We start from the raw sequence: 19,685 nt of genomic DNA on the forward strand, positions 1-19,685 counted from the left end.
ACCAGGCAACTACTGAGCACCACAACTAGAGAGAAGCCCAGGGACCACAACGAAGACCCGACACAGCCAAAAAATAAATGAATGTATGTTTTAAAAAAAGAAATAAAACCTCATCTTCTGTCTGGAACTCTTTTCAATTAAATCATTATCAATTAAATGACAAAATGCTTTTGCTAATTCACAGTTTTAAACTCTAAAAGGTTACGTCTGGCAGCAACACTATTATGAAGAAATAAGGCACCATTCCTAAAAAGCCTATTTAAGGCAAAGTCCCAGAACAAAATATCAAAATCTAATTTACAACTGGAAAGGCAGCTACCTTGTTTAATATACTAATCAATTTATCAGAGGCTTTGCTTAAGTGATGGCTGAGCAATCTACAGAGATCCATGAATCCCTTTGAGAACATTCCCACTAAACTCATTAGGAACGTATCATCCTAGTCTAAAAAAATTCCTTTGAAAAGTATCATTTCAAATTCATCTGCTACTTCAGATTTTTCAAAAATCCACTAATGACCTCCCATTATTACAATTCATTACAACACTAAATTCACATATCTTACAAAGGGGGAAGTAGAAACTTAAAAAAACTTAATACTGGGACTTCCCTGGTGGCACAGTGGTTAAGAATCCGCCTGCCAATGCAGGGGACGTGGGTTCGAGCCCTGGTCCGGAAAGATCCCACATGCCGCGGAGCAACTAAGCCCGTGAGCCGCAACTATTGAGCCCGCACGCCGCAACTAATGAAGTCCATGTGCCTAGAGCCTGTGCTCTGCAAAAAGAGAAGCCACCGCAATGAGAGGCCCACACACCTCAACGAAGAGTAGCCCCTGCTCGCCGCAACTAGAGAAAGCCTGTGCAAGCAACCAAGACGCAACACAGCCAAAAATAAATAAATTTATATAAAAAAAACCTTAATACTCAGCAAACTACTACCAGAAGTCAGACAGCCTGAATCCTCAAAATGAGGTTTAAAGTGGAAGCCCATACCCAAAAACCCAACACTTACACCCTAAAGCTGTAACTCTTAAACCTCAAAATTCTTGTTAGAAGAGTTTACTGATTGCCAATAGACTGAGCAAAAAAGGCCAGCAAGACACAGAACAAGCTTCCTAAATGGAGGCTATGTTTTCAATGACTCTTATCTCAAGTGGTAAAAGCAAGGATTCAACAGGAATCAAACCTCTAGTTCACATTTATTCTCCTAAGCAAGCAAAAAGTTCTCACAGTCACATTACTGCCTCCTTCAAACCTGATCAAGTATTCTTATATAATTTAAGATCTACTCCAGTTTTTCTCTTTAAAGTCTTTCTCAGGATCACTGGTATGACATTTAAAAATTTTATATTTATTTGGCACAACAGTCAAATAACTATATTTTAGTTCCCTTTTCCAATGTATTAAGACATTACAGTTGATGGATCAATTATTGAAGCAAATTTGTGATAAAATGCTGTATTTCTAAAAATAAACTGACTGACATAGAGAACAGACTTGTGGTTGCCAAGGGGGAGGGGGGGTGGGGGAGGGATGGATTGGGAGTTTGACATTAGCAGATGCAAACTATTTTATACAGAATGGATAAACAAGGTCCTACTGTATAGCACAGGGAACTATATCCAATGTCCTGTGATAAACCATAATGGAAAAGAATATGAAAAATATATATACGCATAACCAAATCACTCTGCTGTACAGCAGAAACGCATTGTAAATCAACTCTACTTCAATAAAATAAAAATTTTAAAAAATAAATAAAAATAAACTGTTTAAAATAAATTCTCAGAACATTAAGAGGCACTGGAATCAGTTTGTCAGATCCTGTAGGGCCTTTCCTCTGACTGGGTAAACTCTCCATTTTCCCAAACTCCACAGTTAAAATTTGCTGCTGTGGATAAATGTAATTACAAAACTATAACCCATGAGAAAAGAAAAGTTAATAGCATAATTTATGCAAAATTCGCCTCAGGTTTTTGTTTTTCAAGAACTGACAAAATGGATGATGACTTGTTATTCTTTGATCAATTATCAGTTTGTTTAGTGTTTCATTCTCTGGCCCCAGTCTACTTTCCCAGCCCATCAATTCTAACAATTTTGCATCCCTGCAATCAGGATGCTTCCTACAATTGATGGCATCTTAGAATAGCCAATAGCTGAATGGCTGCCAGGATATAAATGTCACTGTTAAGCATGCTCAAACTTGGTTTGCTTGCAATTTTCTGTGGCACTTGATTGCAACCCCTCAATAGTTCATTCAGCAAACCAATGAAGTAACATTTTAGGAAGGATTTAGGTTTCTTACCAGAAGGTTGTTCTGTTGACACCTTCTGATAAAATCAAGAAAGCACCAGCATCAAAACTTGCAGAGTGGGTGAAAATTCTTGGAAGAAAATCCTGGAGATAATAGAGGAGAGCTCTTTTAAAGTATGCTTGCAACATCAATGCTCTCCATGGCACTGAGGAAGATATTGTGAGAAGAAACACAATCATCTGAACCTGAAAATGTTTTAGCCAATTTACTTTGCTTCTATTTTCCTTATGTATGCAACTGTTTAAAAATAATCTTTCAGGTGATATAGAAAAGAATTTTAAAAGATAAAACTACCACTCATAAATCAACTGGCAACATTTCTTCTTTTTTAGTGCCTCTTACAACTGATGCCATTTTATTTTTTTATTTTTTTTTTGGATGCCATTTTAAATACAATGAAATTGTATGGCTCTTCCACTGATTTCCCAAATCTACATATGGAAAAATAACCTGTTCCCTGGACTCTAAAACCCAACTTCCAATTACACATCTCTACCCATGGCTTACTTTTATACCTAAAATCAATCAACATGTCAACAGTCAGTATCATCTGCTGTCCTGCTTTTGCACTCTACACATGTATGATCCATTTTACAGGATTAAAAAAAAAAAGTGAATACAGCAAACTATTTCTTAATCAGGGTTCTATGAGAATACAGCCCAATAACTAAGTCATTCATTGTGTGTAATGAACTTCTCCCCCATGCATCTAGAATAGTACTAGCCATGCACAATCCTTGGAAGAATTGAGAAAACGGTGTTCCTCAGCTTTATAGTTCAGATGAGAAACTATAAGGTTGAGAAAACTGACTTAGGGACTCCCAGACCTAAGCAATTTTACACGAGTCTCAGTCTGCAAACTGAAGGAGTTGAAGCTTCTTAAACTAAGGTAATTCCTAGGCACTCAAAGGTGTGCCAAGAATACTTAAAGCCACTCCTCCCCCCAAAATACTACGGTTAATCTTCCTGGAACTTTTATGTCAAGTAATTTAAAGAATTTAATAAACACTTTATGTTTCTGGACTGTGTATACATTTAACAGATACAGAAAGAACTCCTTATTAGGGAAAGGGAAAAAAACACTTACTGAGCAATACAATATACTGGTTTTACTGTTAAGACTGGTCTCAGATCCACTACTTACTATGCAGTAGGTAAAAGAAGAGAGGGCCCAGAGCAGTAAGGTAAGGAAAATAAGACTCTTTTAACTGGCTTTACTTGCCCAAAAGCAAGTCACAATATCCTCCTTTAGGAACTCTTTATGGTCTTCCCAGAGCACCCCAGAGAGCAATTGGAGCAATTCTCAGAAGGTTCTATCAATCCTGAATGGGACCCAGCTCTCCTAGATGGTGGACTTCCTCCCATCCCAATCTTAGAAGTGAGGAAGATCTGGCTGATGAGTACAGTACCTAATTTCCCCATGTGCAAACAAAAACGAAACAAAAAAAAACTTTAAAACAGAGAATTATTATTTAATACATGGTGCTAGCACAACTGCCTATGATATTCAAAATAAGACTTGATGTAGTAAATATGAAATAAACAAATAAAACACTTTAAGAAAACCTAAGGAACTGTATGTATAATCTGGACACAGGCTGTCTTAACCAGGCTGGAAACCCTGAACCCTTAACAGGGAAAAAGTACTTCAGTATGTAAAAAACAGAACTTCTCTATGGCCCAGGATACCAGAGAGTTAAATTATAGATGGGGAGGGGGTATTCATATAATGAGTCCTAAGAAATCTCAAAAAGCAAAAAAGGACATCCCAGAAGGAAAATGGGGATAAACAAGTAATTTATGGAAAAGCAAATCCAAATGGCCAACAAACATTAAAATTCCCATGTGGGGATTTGCAAATCAAAGTTGCAACCTTTACATCCAAGAGATTCACAAAAATCAAAGATTATAATGCCTATTTCTGGCAAGGATGTAATAAAAAAAAAAAGCTGACATTCATCAATTGAGAAAATACAAAGTGTTAAGTCTTTCAGAATGCAATCTGTTAACATTTATTAGAGTTAACAGGTAAAAGTTCCCTTCCACCAAGCTATCTCGCTCTTTGAAACCTATCCAATGGAAACACACATGGAGCAGAAAAAAAACTGAAAACAAAATGTCTATTAACTAGGGAATGGCTGGATTTCACAGTAATTCTTATGGTGAAATATGTAACCATTAAAAAATAAATTACACTCCAACAGAAAATGGCCAAGATGTAGATTATCTTATTTCTATAGAGCAATACTGAAAAACACCTACGTTTGTATCTGAATGTGCATCTATGTACATTCCATGAGTATGAAGAAAAATCTGGCACAATGTATACTTGGCTATAAACAGGCTACCTAAATGGATTGTGAATGAGAGATCATGTGGAAAAGGGAAACCAAGGGAAAAAGAAAAAAATTTACAATAAAGCAAGTCTGTATATGCTTATACATATGTATAAAATTATACACTTGCATATGCATGTATAAATATTTTTAAAGAGTTGAGATTATCCTTAATACTCTGTCAATCTGCACTATTTCCATACAGCACATATATACAGACATTACCACTCCCCACATCTTTTTAATTTTTCCATCTCTAGTGACCTCAAATCCACATTCTAAGTAATAAACTCGTTTGTTTGATGTTTACATACAACATCTAAAAGATCTGGGTTGTTATTTGATTCCAGTAACGAGCACATTCAAGACTGCTGCAATCGGGCTTCCTTGGTGGCGCAGTGGTTGAGAGTCTGCCTGCCGATGCAGCGGACATGGGTTCGTGCCCCGCTCCGGGAAGATCCCACATGCCGCAGAGCGACTGGGCCCATGAGCCATGGCCGCTGAGCCTGCGCGTCCGGAGCCTGTGCTCCGCAACAGGAGAGGCCACAGCAGGGAGAGGCCTGCGTACCCCAAAAAAGACTGCTGCAATCAAAAATTTTCTTAACTTCAAACAATACACACTTTTATTTTAAAGGACCTACATCTATGTCCGGAAATTATTTCCAATCAATGGACACATGTTCTACAAATAAAATCCACAAATTTACTAATTACATTATGTATTACAGAAATTATTGCATCATTACGGAGTATGTTCTTTTAAGGAAAAAAGTTACTCAAGGCAAGCCTTCAGCATCCCTTGGTACTGAACATTTAACTGTTCTGAATAAAAAATGACAATGAAAATGTGAGGATTTCATAAGAATACATAAATATCTACTAATGCTTACATACTAGTAATGTTCTTGGCTTATTAATTTCACAAGTTTATAATATCCAACAGTTCCTGAAATAGAAAGACTCAGAGGTTTCAAATGGCCACACAAAACTATAATGACTTTCCTGTTGCCAAGAGCTGAGTTGAAGTTCTCTATAATTCTACATATGCATTAAGTTCTGGGACATATCTGAGCTTGACCAGGATCAATGTATAACCCCTCAAAAAAAAATTTAAGTTCAGCTTGAATCAAAATCACAAATAATTTAGTTTTGTATATATGCATTTATACAAATATTAACAAGTCAAAAGAGTGTCTAGAAACCAAGAATGACTGATCCATTTGTTCATTCAACAAATATGTACTGAAGGTCTACTAATGAACTATACATATCAAGTCACTGGAAAACTTAAGACTTGAAAATAACCTGGAAAACTATTAAAGCAAAAAGCTATGAAGCAAGAAAAGTTCTACTTTTTTTTTTTTTTTTTTTTTGGCCACGCTGTGCAGCATCAGGATCTTAGTTCCCCGACCACGGACTGAACCCCTGCCCCCTGCATTGGGAGCACAGAGTCTTAACCGCTGGACCGCCAAGAAGTCCCAAGAAGTTTTACTATTATTAATTAGCCAGAATAAGAAAGGCACGGAGATAGGAACCCGAAAAATGAGATTCCTGATTCTGAAGAAATACTAACAGGGAAATGCCATGTTGCTTTGCCAACAACAACTATAAATTTCATAGTTATTACTGGGGAGACCTCTACTCATGCTCCCAAAAAAGCTAAGCAAAAAATGCTGAGGCTAGAGTATGGAAGACAAGTTATAACAACTAACATTTAACTTAGATTTAACTTTGGTTCGACTTTGCCATGGCTATCAGCCTCTTTAATGTAAGGAAAAATAAATTGAAGAGATTGTTGTCCGTGTAAATAGATATTACACGTACAGATTAAATAACAAAAGTAATGCTTTGCATTACTTAATTTTGTTTTGCTCAAGCTATTCTACATTTGGTCCTAGAAAATTTAGATTTGGTCCTAGAAAATTTTACACCAGCGTCACAATAGAATTTACTACTATTAGCTAAACATCTGCCAAAGAATATTCTCAAGCCTTTTGATAACTGTGTCACACCTTAAAATTTGAACAGGACGTTTCATACATATACACATATAAAAAAGCATTTCAAACATTTCCCAAAATACCTTACATATAACAAACACTATAAAGCTAGCAATTAAGGATGGTATAAATCACAACTATCCAGCACAAATTATAATTTGAGCCATATGTCTAGTTTTAAAATTTCTAAGTATATTAAAATAAGTAAAAAGAAACAGGTGAAGTTAATTTTAATAATTTTAACCCTATATATCCAAAATATTATTTCAACATGTAATCAAAAATTTAAAACTGCAGTCTTACATTCCTTTTTTCATACTAAGTCTTTGAAATCTAGTATAACTTTTACAATTAAAGCACATCTCAATTCAGGCTAGTATATTTCAGCCCCATGATGAGTGGCTACCATCGGAAAGGGCAGATTTCTGTAATGTGAAGCAAAGCTCAAATCATTTCTCCAGGAATCCTCCCAATTCAGTCCTCTTGACTCCCACTGTATTGATCAGAATTTATAATTAATAATTTGATAAGCCATATATTCGTACTTGGAAAAAAAAATCACATAATGGTTAGAGATCAGGCTCTCTGAAGTCCAAAACATCATTATGAATCTTGAATCAGCCTATTAATTTTATGGATAGATTCGCTTAGCCTCACTTTCCTCAACTGGGGTAACATTATCTCTTTCACTGTGACTGAGAGGACTAAGTAAGATAAATTCATGTAAAGTACCTACACAGTCTGATAGTCTGAGTGCTCAGTAGATAATAGCTGTTATTGTTGTTAGAGCTAGATAGGACCTTAGTGAACTAACAACCTAGCAGATTCCACCACTTGATAAACTGTCAAAAGAAATCCAAGTGCCTCATACTGCGGATGAAAAACCTAAGCCCTAACAAACTAGCTAGTACGAGAATTAGGGGTCAATCATAGAATGCATACTGCTCTTCAACTACAAAAAAGCAAGTCTGCTACATCCTTAACACTGTGGTAGAGAATTCAGTTCTTGAGTTGTTATTATCCTGTCAAGTGTCTGCCGTGTCTTCCTAGCTAAAACATAAGCTTACTGCCGTGAGACTTCCTTTGGCGAACCTCTCATGCTATGCTGAACTAGGCAACTGGAAGTGAGAAGCCCTGGCGTTAAATCTCATTTCAGCTACAGTGTAATTGGGACGTTATTTAATCATTATTGTCAGTTTCCTAATATGTAAAATGAGGATAAAAACACATACCTCATGCAGTCCCTGAGAGAACAAAATCAGGAAATACATGTACAAGCCTCAAAGAATACACAGTAAACAGATAATAGTAAACTATTATTTTACTCGCAGAATACACACAAATATCTGAAGATATAAAAAATATAAAGATGCATAGAAAGAAAAATATGGAAAAAGTATGTTTTCTGTAAGTAAAGCCAAGGCCTTGACAACAAATTCTCTAGATAGGTAAGATTACGGTTTGTTTTGTTTTTTTAAATAAATTTATTTATTTTGGGTTGTGTTGGGTCTTCGTTGCTGCACGCGGGCTTTCTCTAGTTGCAGCGCACAGGCTTCTCATTGCAGTGGCTTCTCTTGTTGCGGAGCACAGGCGTGGGCTTCAGTAGTTGTGGCACATGGGCTCAGTAGTTATGGCTCACAGGCTCTAGAGTGCAGGCTCAATAGTTGTGTCGCGGCATGTGGGATCTTCCTGGACCAGGGCTCAAACTCGTGTCCCCTGCATCGGCAGGTGGATTCTTAACCACTGCGCCACCAGGAAAGTGCCGAGATTACAGTTTTCTTTCTTTGCTTTTGTGTTTTCAGATTTTTCATTAATTACACATTGTTCTTGTAATACAAAAACAAAACTTCACAGGAAAAGTATTTAAATTTAATTTTTAAAAATTAGGGCTTCCCTGGTGGCGCAGTGGTTGAGAGTCCGCCTGCTGATGCAGGGGACACGGGATCGTGCCCCGGTCTGGGAAGATCCCACATGCCGTGGAGCGGCTGGGCCCATGAGCCATGGCTGCTGAGCCTGCGCGTCCGGAGCCTGTGCTCCGCAACGGGAGAGGCCACAGCAGTGAGAGGCCCGCGTACCACCAAAAAAAAAAAAAAAAAATATTAAGTGGCCTTTTCACTTAGTTAAATCCTAGTTCTTTTACATATTTAAAAAACTGCATTTTAAAACATGTACAAAAACAGCTTCGTAACATCTGGAACTGTATGTTCTTAACTTCATAGTGTCCCCAGTAAGAGAGCAACCATCTTTTCCTCAATTACTAATCTCCACAAAGAAATCAACAATATTCTACACTAACCTGAAGTCAGTACATTTTCAAAACACAACTCCTTTACTGTAACTCTACAGACCATCATCATTAGCAATAATAAACCTATTACATAATTTACTCTTAAATTTCATTTAAATATTAAACTAAAGCAAAAAGGAAATTTTGCAAATATTATAGCACTTTAAAATGTTCTATAGTTGATCAATTACACAGTCAAAACCAGAAATCACGGAGCTCTAAAAGTAATTCTATCTTCTACAGAGAAGGCCTGAAAATTCATTCAGCCATCTTAGAGATCACACATTTCCCTGGAACACCATGGAAACTTTCCTCTCCAAGAGCCAGAAATTGAGTGACTTACTTTCAACTTCTATTTAAAATTATATTCTGCTCATGGCTATGCAAGCTGCAATGCTATTACAAAGCTTAAAATCATATACATCAGTTAAAAAGCACTTTAATGACCCCAAATGGGCACAAGGCGTTTTTGGGGTTAACGAAAATGTTCTAAAATAAGATTGTGGTAATGGTTACACAACTCTGTAAATACACTACAAGAGAATGTAAATTCCATCTGAAAGCTTTAAAAAGGAAACAAAAAGAAAAAAGGCATCTTAAATGACCAGTAGTATAAACCCTATGATGCCTCACTCCAGATAAAAAAGGCTATAAAAGCGAATTTTTATATAAAATTACATCCCCCATCAAGTGCTTAATTACCATATTTCCCATTCTTCCCAACCCCTATAGAGTTATCTGGCTTCAAACAAGAGTATATCAAGTTTTCATGTCTTTAACTACCATAGATCCACTGTTAAGTAAAAGTGCAGGATGCAGAACAAAGTATTTAGTATGCAATCATTTGCGTAAATATTTGGGGGGAAAAAAGAAACTATCCTATTTTGGGGTTGAATCTTCTTCACCGGTTCCAATTATTTTGTGCAATTAAGTTTCAGTTCCACTAAAAATCTTTAATCAATATCTACAGCGCACTGCCTCAAGCATGATGATACTGGCTACTAATCCCATGACTTTGAAATTCTTCAATGGCAATTCGCATTTACAGCCAAGTGTGTTGGGGGTAGGCAGGGCAGAGAAAAGGGGAGAAAATGAGGAAAATCACAATCACCTGTATATTGAAAACCACCACTGAAAGAAAAGAATACACCAAAATGTTACCTGCTGTTTACACCAAAATGTTACCTGCTGTTATCTCAAGGCAACTTCTGGTTTTTTCTGATAGTTTCTAAAATCCCTCACTGACCATGTATTATTTTTTAAATTAAAAAAAAATTACTTAAAATAAAATTACTTCCACACTAAACAAAAGCCAAACTGAAAACTCTACACAGTATCTGTATGATTATGTTTAGGACATTCTGGAAAAGGCAAAACTATGGGGACAGAAACCACCCCAGGTTCTGAGGGTGTGGAGAGAGGATGACTGCAAAGGGGCAGGATAGAAATTAAGGGGATGGTGGAACTATTCTATCCCTCCATGCTAGTGGTAGTGGTTACACAACTGTTAGCATTTATCAAAGCTCACATAACTGTATGACAAAAAAGATGCACTTTACCATATGCAAATTAATCTCAAAAAATTCATGTAATTAAATTAATAAAACTGCTTCTGCGGTGACCCAATATTTTTTCCAAGCGGACAGTTTCATGAGATAAAAAATACTGTAGGGCTTCTCTGGTGGCGCATTGGTTGAGAGTCCGCCTGCCGATGCAGGGGACGCGGGTTCGTGCCCCGGTCCGGGAGGATCCCACATGCCTCGGAGCGGCTGGGCCCATGAGCCATGGCCGCTGAGTCTGCGCGTCCGGAGCCTGTGCTCCGTAACGGGAGAGGCCACAACAGTGAGAGGCCCGCGTAACGCAAAAAAAAAAAAAAATACTGTAGACTACTGAACTACTTCAAAAGCCTCATTTTATACAAAAGACTATAGCCCAGGGATATTTGGTCAAGGGTGCATTGCTAGACAATGTTAAGTAAGCTTAAGTATGTACAGACCTAGAATTCCCATGTGTTTAACTTCAAATGCACGGCTCCTTCCACTTCATCATGCTCACTATTTCAGAGTTCGAAGACCGTAGTTTACACATAGTGCATGTACAAATGGAATATGGCAGGACATAAAATTCCAAACGTTCAAGTGCTATCTCAGTAGAGACAACGTGACTAGGGTCCTTCCCAACCTCTGCCAAAAAACCACCTTTCTTTACTTTGTTAGACAAAAATGGGTAATGGAATCAAAGTCTAAGAATCAAGCAGATTTTGTAGAGTATGGATAGGTATCAACAACAAAATACTTTGGAGTTCCAAAATGGCGGCATTTGATTCGTGAATTGCCAAAAGCAAAATAAAACAACAAAAAAACTTTGGGAAACCGAAGTAAGATGGTAAACAATCTTTACTAAAACATTCAAACTGACGATCTTATTCAACCTTATGAATTAAAAAAAATAATAAATGTATAGCAGGTGAACAACATAAATAAAATATACTTGGATAAAAAGAAATGGGTGTTGTATCTACCATCAACATGCTGAAAATAATTTGTTAAGGCAAAATAATCTTTTCTGTATTTCGATATGCCAGGAAAAAATGCATACCTCCATTACACAAGAACTGAATAGCCAAATAGTAAAAATGATACAAATATGATGAACCTTATCTACCCTTGACAAGAAAAAGTATAAGCCCATTCTTTGTGCATTGTGCCACAATTGTATCTGCTGTCGTTCAGAGAAGGCAGCCATTAGGTTTAAGAACAGAAGGGGACTTCCGTGGAAGTGCAGTGGTTAAGACTTCGCCTTCCATGCAGGCGGTATGGGCCGGATCCCTGGTAGGGGAACTAAGATCCCACATGCCTCTCAGCCAAAAAAACCAAAGCATAAAACAGAAGCAAGAGTTGTAACAAATTCAATAAAGACTTTTAAAATACGGTCCACATCAAAGAAAATCTTAAATAAAGAACAGAAGTTAATTATCTACTCAAATTTTACTCAAGTCTTTTCTCTGACACCTAGTTGTAAACCTAGACTGATAATGTAACCAGTCACACATTAAAGGATTAAAGGACTCCTTTCCACCAAGCAGTCCCAGTTTTTACTTCATGCTAACCACCTTAAGATTTAAACTTGTAAATACTTACGGAGATCCTTCAGAGCCAACTGTGATTCCCCACCATGCTATTACCAAGTGATAACTAAACCAATTCCACATAGCTAATTAGCAAACTAGGAAAGGAAAAGCAACGCTGAAACTAGGAATTATGACCACGTAGTAAAAAAAATTCTGTGCGGGATAAAAGGCACGCTGAAACGAAACCCAGTGAGAATACATTCTGCGTACTCACAATACTACTCCTGTATTAGGAGAAGGCCCTTCATAAAAATAGCCAGGACTCTCAAACATTTGAGATGCTGGCTTAGTGACACTGACTGACAGACAACAGCTGGGGAGATTTTGTATTGATCTTGTAACCTCGTGGCATACTTTGGGAGAAAGGGAGAATCGGGAGAAAGGACCGTTATAATGGCAAAACTAAACTGCAAGGATTTCATTTTCATCTATGTCACCCCTACATTGGAAGCCCCTACTAAATTTCTCTACTCTCGAATTCCTCTTCCGTTTTCCAGATCCGATCCCACAGTAATGCACCTCCTTCCACCCGATGGAAACAAAAAACCTCGAGGGGGGGTCAACACCTTCCCCAAACACTGGGTACTAACTGATAAAGAAACTAGTCACCTCCCCACCTGTGTCTCCTTAATCCATTTCACATTTTAAATCTTAAAGCCTAGAACTCTCGCCTTTTCTTCCGTAATAGAGGAGCTAAGGCGCCGCCCAATTTCCCAGGCCGCAAAAAATATTTCTACCCGCCACATTTCAAGATTTTCTAGTTTTCTCTTCGATCCTAACCCTCAATCCGGCACCCGCTCCCCCTTCAGACACAGAAGTTTATTAGCCCGAAACCCTAGTACAAAGGTGAATTCCTAAGATTCCGCGAGGCGCCCCCCCCCCAAGGGGGTGGGGAGGGGTCGGAGCAGCGGGCCGAGGCGCTCCCGCTCGGCCCAGTCCGAGGGGCGGGGGAGCGGCTGTGACCACACAATCCCACCACCTCCTTTCACGACTGCCCCCAACCTCCCGGAGCTCGGGCCTGCTACCAGGGAGCTCCCTGCCGCCATTCGGCTTCTCCTCACCGGCCCGCCAAGGGCCACACAAGCATCCAAGAAGAAGATTAATAAATAGGAATACGCAAAAGATATCCGACGTGTTGTTTCAAAACATAACGGAGCCCGGGCCCCCGAGACCGTTAAACCGCGGGTGGAGGGGGGAGAAGCGATGAACCTAGCGGCCTCGGGCTTTGGCCTAGCCGCCATTTTCGACCCCAAACCTCACTCTCCAGGACCACCAACCCTCCCTCAAACCGGCCCCAGGCCCCAGAAGACCCGACAAAGCGGCAAAAGGGTCGGTACCTTGTAGAAAGCCCCGTTGGAGCCGCGAACCTCCACCGTCAGCTCCGCCATGTTGGAACCGCAAAGGCCGCTGGGAAGAGATTCTAGAAACTTTCCAACCAGAGAGGAGGAGGGGGAGGGGCGTGAAGGAGGCAGGGGGAGGGACGGGGAAAACGGGGCGGGGACTGGGATCCCCCGCTCCACAGCCTTGGGGTCTCACTGCGCAGTCCTGATTCTCCCAGTGGGATCCCCCCGCTCCTTACATCGCTAGCCCCCGGCTCCGCCCGCCGCCGCAACGTTCTGTTCGCCTCCCGACACAATTGCCCGACCTTGTTGACCCGCCCCTACGTTCCCGCCCCCCAGTGCCCGCAGCTTACCAGCCCCAGCCTGTGCGGGCCTCCAGCCAGCCGGGACTAAACTGGCCCAGCGGGCGCCGCGTGTCCCACGCTTCTGCGTTCTGCCGGTTTCGGGCATCCTGCCCTGAAACTTCCTTGAGGTTCTGGTAACCCTGAAGTAGCTTCCCCACCCAGAGAAGCCCCCCTCTGGGGGCTTCAGACGCCCACTGGCACAAACTTTGGGGGAAAGAGGGAGCCTAAAAATGGATGTACAGTGGGCTCTAAATTCTCTCGCCTCGGTCTTAAAAAAAAATCGGTGGCCTCCACCTGACTCCACACTGTTCGGCCCCGCTCTCTCCTCACCTGTTACCACTTTAGCTGTTTAAAAAGTCAAACTAATTACGTCCAGTTCAACTTAGCTGTGTTTCCAAGCCGCAGCAAAATGTAGGGGGTAATATCATTGTTAGAAGGTAATCAGGGAAACGAGAGAGAGGGAGAGCAAGTTTTCCCCTGCTGCAGTGCACGCGAACTTCCAGAAACAGGATAAGAGCAGAACCAATTTGGCTTTTCTACCAGAACCTGCAGCAATACCGTAAGCGTTATGATTGAGATACTTTGAATATTTGTTTTAACAATAAAAGTTTTTCCCAAAGCAAGCCATTTGGAAATAATAGTGGAAGTATTCTTTTCTGTGTGTTGTCTTACCGTTTTGACAGAAAAACTCTGGAAAAGGATGCTTTGCTGGCACTCTACCGCCTCAAGGAAATGCCCACTGGCCTAGCCCTAGCCTTTCTGGGGAAAGGGGGCGGGGGGGGGGGGTGTCCTTTAAAAATGTACATAACGTTCCATCAGCACTTCTACATCTTCAAAGGTTAGGAAAGGAAATGGAGGCTTCAAAAGTGCACCATATTGCTATGTACAGAATGTTCTTTATAAAATGTTCATCACTGTGAGGAAAACGCAAACACACTAACCCATCAATGAGTAATAGCCACCATTTACTAAGGGCTTCACGTGTCCAACACTTTATATACCATCTTATTATGATCCTTCAGAACTACAATGCCCTAGTTTGCTTTTTTTCCAACAGCTTTATTGAGATATAATTCACGCACCATACAATTCATCCATTTAAGGCATACAGTTCAATGGTTTTTAGTATATTCACACAGTTGTGCAATCATCTCCACAATCAATTTGAGAACATTTTCACCACTCCCGCAAAAAACCCTTTCACCTGTTGATAGTCACTCCCCATTTCAGCCCAACTCCCAAAGCCCTAGGCAACCGCTAGTCTGCTTTTTGTCTCTATAGATTTGCCTAGTCTAGACATTTCATACAAATGGAATCATATAATACGTGGTCTTTTATGACTAGCTTCTTTCAGTTAACATAGTATTTTCAAGAGTCAGCCATGTTGTAGCATATACCACTATTCATTCCTTTTTATTATCAAAAATACCATTGTATGATATACCACATCATTTTACTTATTCATTCATCTGTTGATGGCCAGTTGGTTCGTTTCCACTTTTTTAGCTGTTAGGAATAATGCCGATATGAAGATTCCAACACAAGTTATTGTATAGACAGATCTTTTAACTGCTCTTGGGTATACACTTGGAATTGGAATTGCTGACTCATGGCAACTCCATGTTTAAGCTTTTGAAGAATTGCCAGACTCTTTTCCAAAGCAGCCACACCATTTGCATTCCCACCAGCAATGTATGAGTGTCCTACTTTGTTTTACAGATCTTCCTTCCTTCTTCCCTTCTCTTCCTTCCTTTCTTCTTCCTTCCTTGGCCTTCGCATTTGTTTCTCAATGTGAGTGACTTTGGGTAGGGCTGTGATAGTTCCGTTTGGAACAAGGCCAAATTATCTTAACTTTGAAGAATGAAGATTGGTCCTCTTCAGGTCTTGCATGCTAAAAACATTTTGAGTTTGGACAACCCCCCTCCCCCCACCAAACCCCTTCCCACCAACACTTTACTACTCCTGCTAGGTAGACCTTATGATTTCCATTAAGCAATTGAGATTTGCAGCAACTGTTACCGACCAGGGTTCTTGGCCTCCTTAATCAACAGAAATTGATGAGGTCAGAAAAGAAACCCAGGCAAGGCTTTATTGGGGCCCCTGCTGCAGCAAGGGGGATCGAGAACAAACAACACGTTCCCTTTTTTGCTCATTCCCTGAGGGGAGGGGGAGGCAAGCTTGTTCTTTATATGGGGTGAGGGTAGGGGTGTGTCCAGGGCTCAGGCCAGAGGGGTGCCTTAGTTGGTTTGCCCACCCCTTAGGTGGTGCATGGGGCATGCTCAGTACCCTGCTTTTGCTCCAAGCTCTTCAAAAGTGTTAGTTGGGATGTTGGTCTCTGTATCTTTTGTCCAGGATTTGCCCTAACTGTGCATGCCTGCAGTTATTTTTAGTCCCATAGACTTTCTTTGTATTTTGTTGCTCGAGGAGCAGTGTGTCCAGGTGCAAGCACTGCAGCAAAGGGGCCCAGGTCCCAGCAAAGGGGCCCAGGACCCAGCCTGTCTCACAACCAGTCATTTACCTAAGACCTCATAAGTTTTAAGTTAGCAGAACTAGATTTATGTCCCCCACATTTCCATTTTCAAAGCCTACCTCCCGACCCTGTTTGCTGCCCCCATGTTATACTCATAATAGAATATTACACAAATTTTAAAATTTTGTTATAGATCTATATTCATCATCTTGAAAAGACATTCATTATTAAAAGGAAAAGAATGTCAATTATATCTCAATGAAACTGGGAAATAAGTAAAACTTTTAAAGAAAGGAAAAGTCACAAAACAGCAAACGTAATCACCTTTAAAATAATGTGTCTGCAGGACTTCCCTGGCGGTTCAGTGGTTAGGACTCTGCGCTTCCACTGCGGGAAGGCACAGATTCAATACATATACATATGGCTTGGAAATTCATATTAATAGTTGTATATTTCTAGAAGGTGGACTTATGGTTGACATGAATTTTATTTTTTTTTTGCACTGTCTAAATTTTTTGGAATGAACATATCACTTGATTCTCAGGAAAAAAAAGTATTTTCATTTTTTAAAAACTATACCATGGATATTCCACAGCTGTTAGAGATAAAGTTTTAGAGGAATATTATATGAGTAAATGTCTATAATGTAACTATAAAAGGAAGACCGTCAAATACTGTATATGGAATCAATTTTGTACAGAAAATATATACATATATTGCATGAAAATATAAAGATGTTTACCAAAATGTTAACAGTGGTTATCTTCAGGCAGTTGCATTATGAATGATTATTTTTCTTCATGTTTTCTATGTTTTACAAATTTTCTACGTTGAAAAGTATTTCTTATTTTTAAAATTATAAATTAAATAGGAAAATGTTCCTTAAAAATATAATTAAATACACACATAATGAAACTTTGTACACACAGCTACTGGAACACTAAGAACTTAAGATTTCGATCAATTTTGTGGCACTATATTTAGTTTGAGTTGTCTTCATGAAATGTGATATGGAAACATGCTATCATCATTTTACATCTTCTCGAAGTTGTTCACTTGAAAATAATTTTAACTTGACTAAATAGAGACTATAGGAGTTTTTCTTCCTCAAGAAAGAGAGATTTAGAAAGTCTAAAATAACTTTTAATTTTTATTTATTTATTTATTTTTTTTTTTTTGCGGTACACGGGCCTCTCACTGTTGTGGCCTCTCCCATTGCGGAGCACAGGCTCCGGACGCGCAGGCTCAGCGGCCATGGCTCACGGGCCCAGCCGCTCCGCGGCATGTGGGATCTTCGCGGATCAGGGCACGAACCCATGTCCCCTGCATCGGCAGGCGGACTCTCAACCACTGCGCCACCAAGGAAGCCCATAAAAATAACTCTTAATATTTTAACCAACAGTTTCCAAAACAAATTGTGCCCTGTTTTATAAATAGCTGATAAAAGACTCTGGAGTCATAATTTAAAATATTTCAACTTTTGTTCTATAGGTATCTTTGATTTTTTTAATCACAATATATTATCAGACTTTGAGTATAAGAATTAATATAAAAGAAAATTACATTAAACCAAACTGTTGAGTTTAGTTGTCTTGATATTGTAGAGTCCCTATGAGATAGGCAACCCAGGATGAAGGAAGAAGGAAACCATACCAGGGACTTCTCTGGTGACGCAGTGATGAAGACTCTGTGCTCCCAATGCAGGGGGCCCGGGTTCAATCCCTGGTCAGGGAACTAGATCCCACGTGCATGCTGCAAGTAAAAGTTCCCATGCCACAACTAAAGAGCCAGCAAGCCACAACTAAGGAGCCCACCTGCCACAACAAAGACCCGGCACAACCAAATAAATAATATAAATAAATAAATAAATATTTAAGAAAAGAAAGAAAAAGAGAAAAAGAAAGGAAGGGACCATTCTGGTTTTATTTTGCTCAGAAACTGAACCTCGTTCCACCCTAGGCCCTAAACTAATGTGAAATTGAACTTAGAGCAAAAAAGACTAGATTACATACCCACTTGAAAAATAATTAATAAGAGATAAGAGCATGGATTGCCCATTTGAAGTTCAAATGAAGTCTGTCATTTTCTGGTTTGGACTCTGTGTGAGCAAGAAAGAAATTTTTATTAATGTTATGCCACAAAGATTTTAAGGTTATTTAATATAGCAGGTAGCATTAATTAATCTGACAAATGCAGTTCCCTACTTTACTACTTACATCAAAATTAATTCCAGTTGAAACAAAGAATTAAGTGCAAAATAGTCATGAAAATAGTACAAGTAAATATAGATAAATTTTAAACTATTGTTTAATTGCTTCTGCCATTACAAAATGCCCAGAAGCCAATGGGGAAAAACTGTAAATTTGAGTACATAAACACTTAAAACTTCTCAAAGGAAAAAAAAGTTACCGAAAACAGAGTCAAAGTTAGCCAGGAGTAAAAATGACTAAGTTCTTTATTAAAGATTTTTTTTTCTTTTTTGGCCACGCCGCTTGCAGGATCTTAGTTCCCCCACCAGGGATTGAACCCAGGCCCTCGGTGGTGAAAGCGTGGAGTCCTGACCACTTGACTGCCAGCGAATTCCCAAGATCTCTTATAAGTCATAAGGAAACATAAATAATCCCACAGAAAAATGGACAAAGAACATGAGCAGTTGACATAAAACTAAATATAAATAAAAACATAGTAAAAATGCTCACAACTAAAACTCCCAACAGAGAAATACATATTGAAACATCATTTCGGAATTCCCTGGCGGTCCAGTGGTTAGGGCTCTGTGCTTTCACTGCTGAGGGCCCAGGTTCAATCCCTGGTTGGGGAACTAAGATCCCACAAGCCTGCAGCGTGGGCAAAGGAAAAAAAAGTCATTTAGATACCACTTTTTCCCTCTTTGAATGATAAAGGTTTAAAAGATTCATGAAACAAGTGTTAGAAAAAATTTGGAAAATGCCATGTCGATACACAAATATGTAAATTGGTTAAACCTCTTCAGAAACATATTTTTAATGGTATTAATATTTAAATTAATCATAACATTTAAGCCAGCAATTCAATTTATAGGAATTTATTCTACAGATGTACTCAATAAGGTTGCAGGATTGTTCATAAAGGAATTTTCATAGATGGAAGGAACTCACAAAAACAATTAAGAAAAAAATAAATGAAAGAGGAAAAGAAATAAAAGCCAGCAAAACCTTAGTTAACCCTTAATAGAACAGTAATTAAAACAACTTAATCCATAAAATTGATTAACATGCACCCATTAAAAGGAATGGGATACAGCCAGAGTTCCCAAATTGAGCAACAAAAGGCACCAGGACATGGCAGTGAATTCACAGGAGTGCCTGAAGATATTTTATATTTTTTAGGTAAACACAGTGATGCTTGACACCTGTTGGACATTGTGCACACTGCTATTTCAAGGTACTTCAGTTTCAACATTAAGTCATGCTACATTCCATTTGG

General features: G+C 39.1%; 1 protein-coding gene across 5 annotated transcripts in view; it reads right to left on the bottom strand.

Moving 5' to 3' along the window:
- Positions 1 to 13,492, bottom strand: part of FXR1 (FMR1 autosomal homolog 1) — a 56,648-nt gene extending 43,156 nt beyond the window's left edge. For 3 of the 5 annotated variants that reach the window (XM_060011072.1, XM_060011070.1, XM_060011074.1), the window contains exon 1: positions 13,404 to 13,492. In XM_060011072.1, coding sequence (XP_059867055.1) covers positions 13,404 to 13,454 — 51 coding nt within the window. In that variant the 5' untranslated portion in view covers positions 13,455 to 13,492. The remainder of the gene's footprint in view (positions 1 to 13,403) is intronic. The other 2 variants (XM_060011073.1, XM_060011071.1) reach the window with 1 other exon arrangement.
- Positions 13,493 to 19,685: the final 6,193 nt, after the last annotated feature.

Source organism: Delphinus delphis, chromosome 4 (genome assembly GCF_949987515.2).
Source record: "Delphinus delphis chromosome 4, mDelDel1.2, whole genome shotgun sequence".
In the NCBI taxonomy this organism is placed as follows: Eukaryota; Metazoa; Chordata; class Mammalia; order Artiodactyla; family Delphinidae; genus Delphinus; species Delphinus delphis.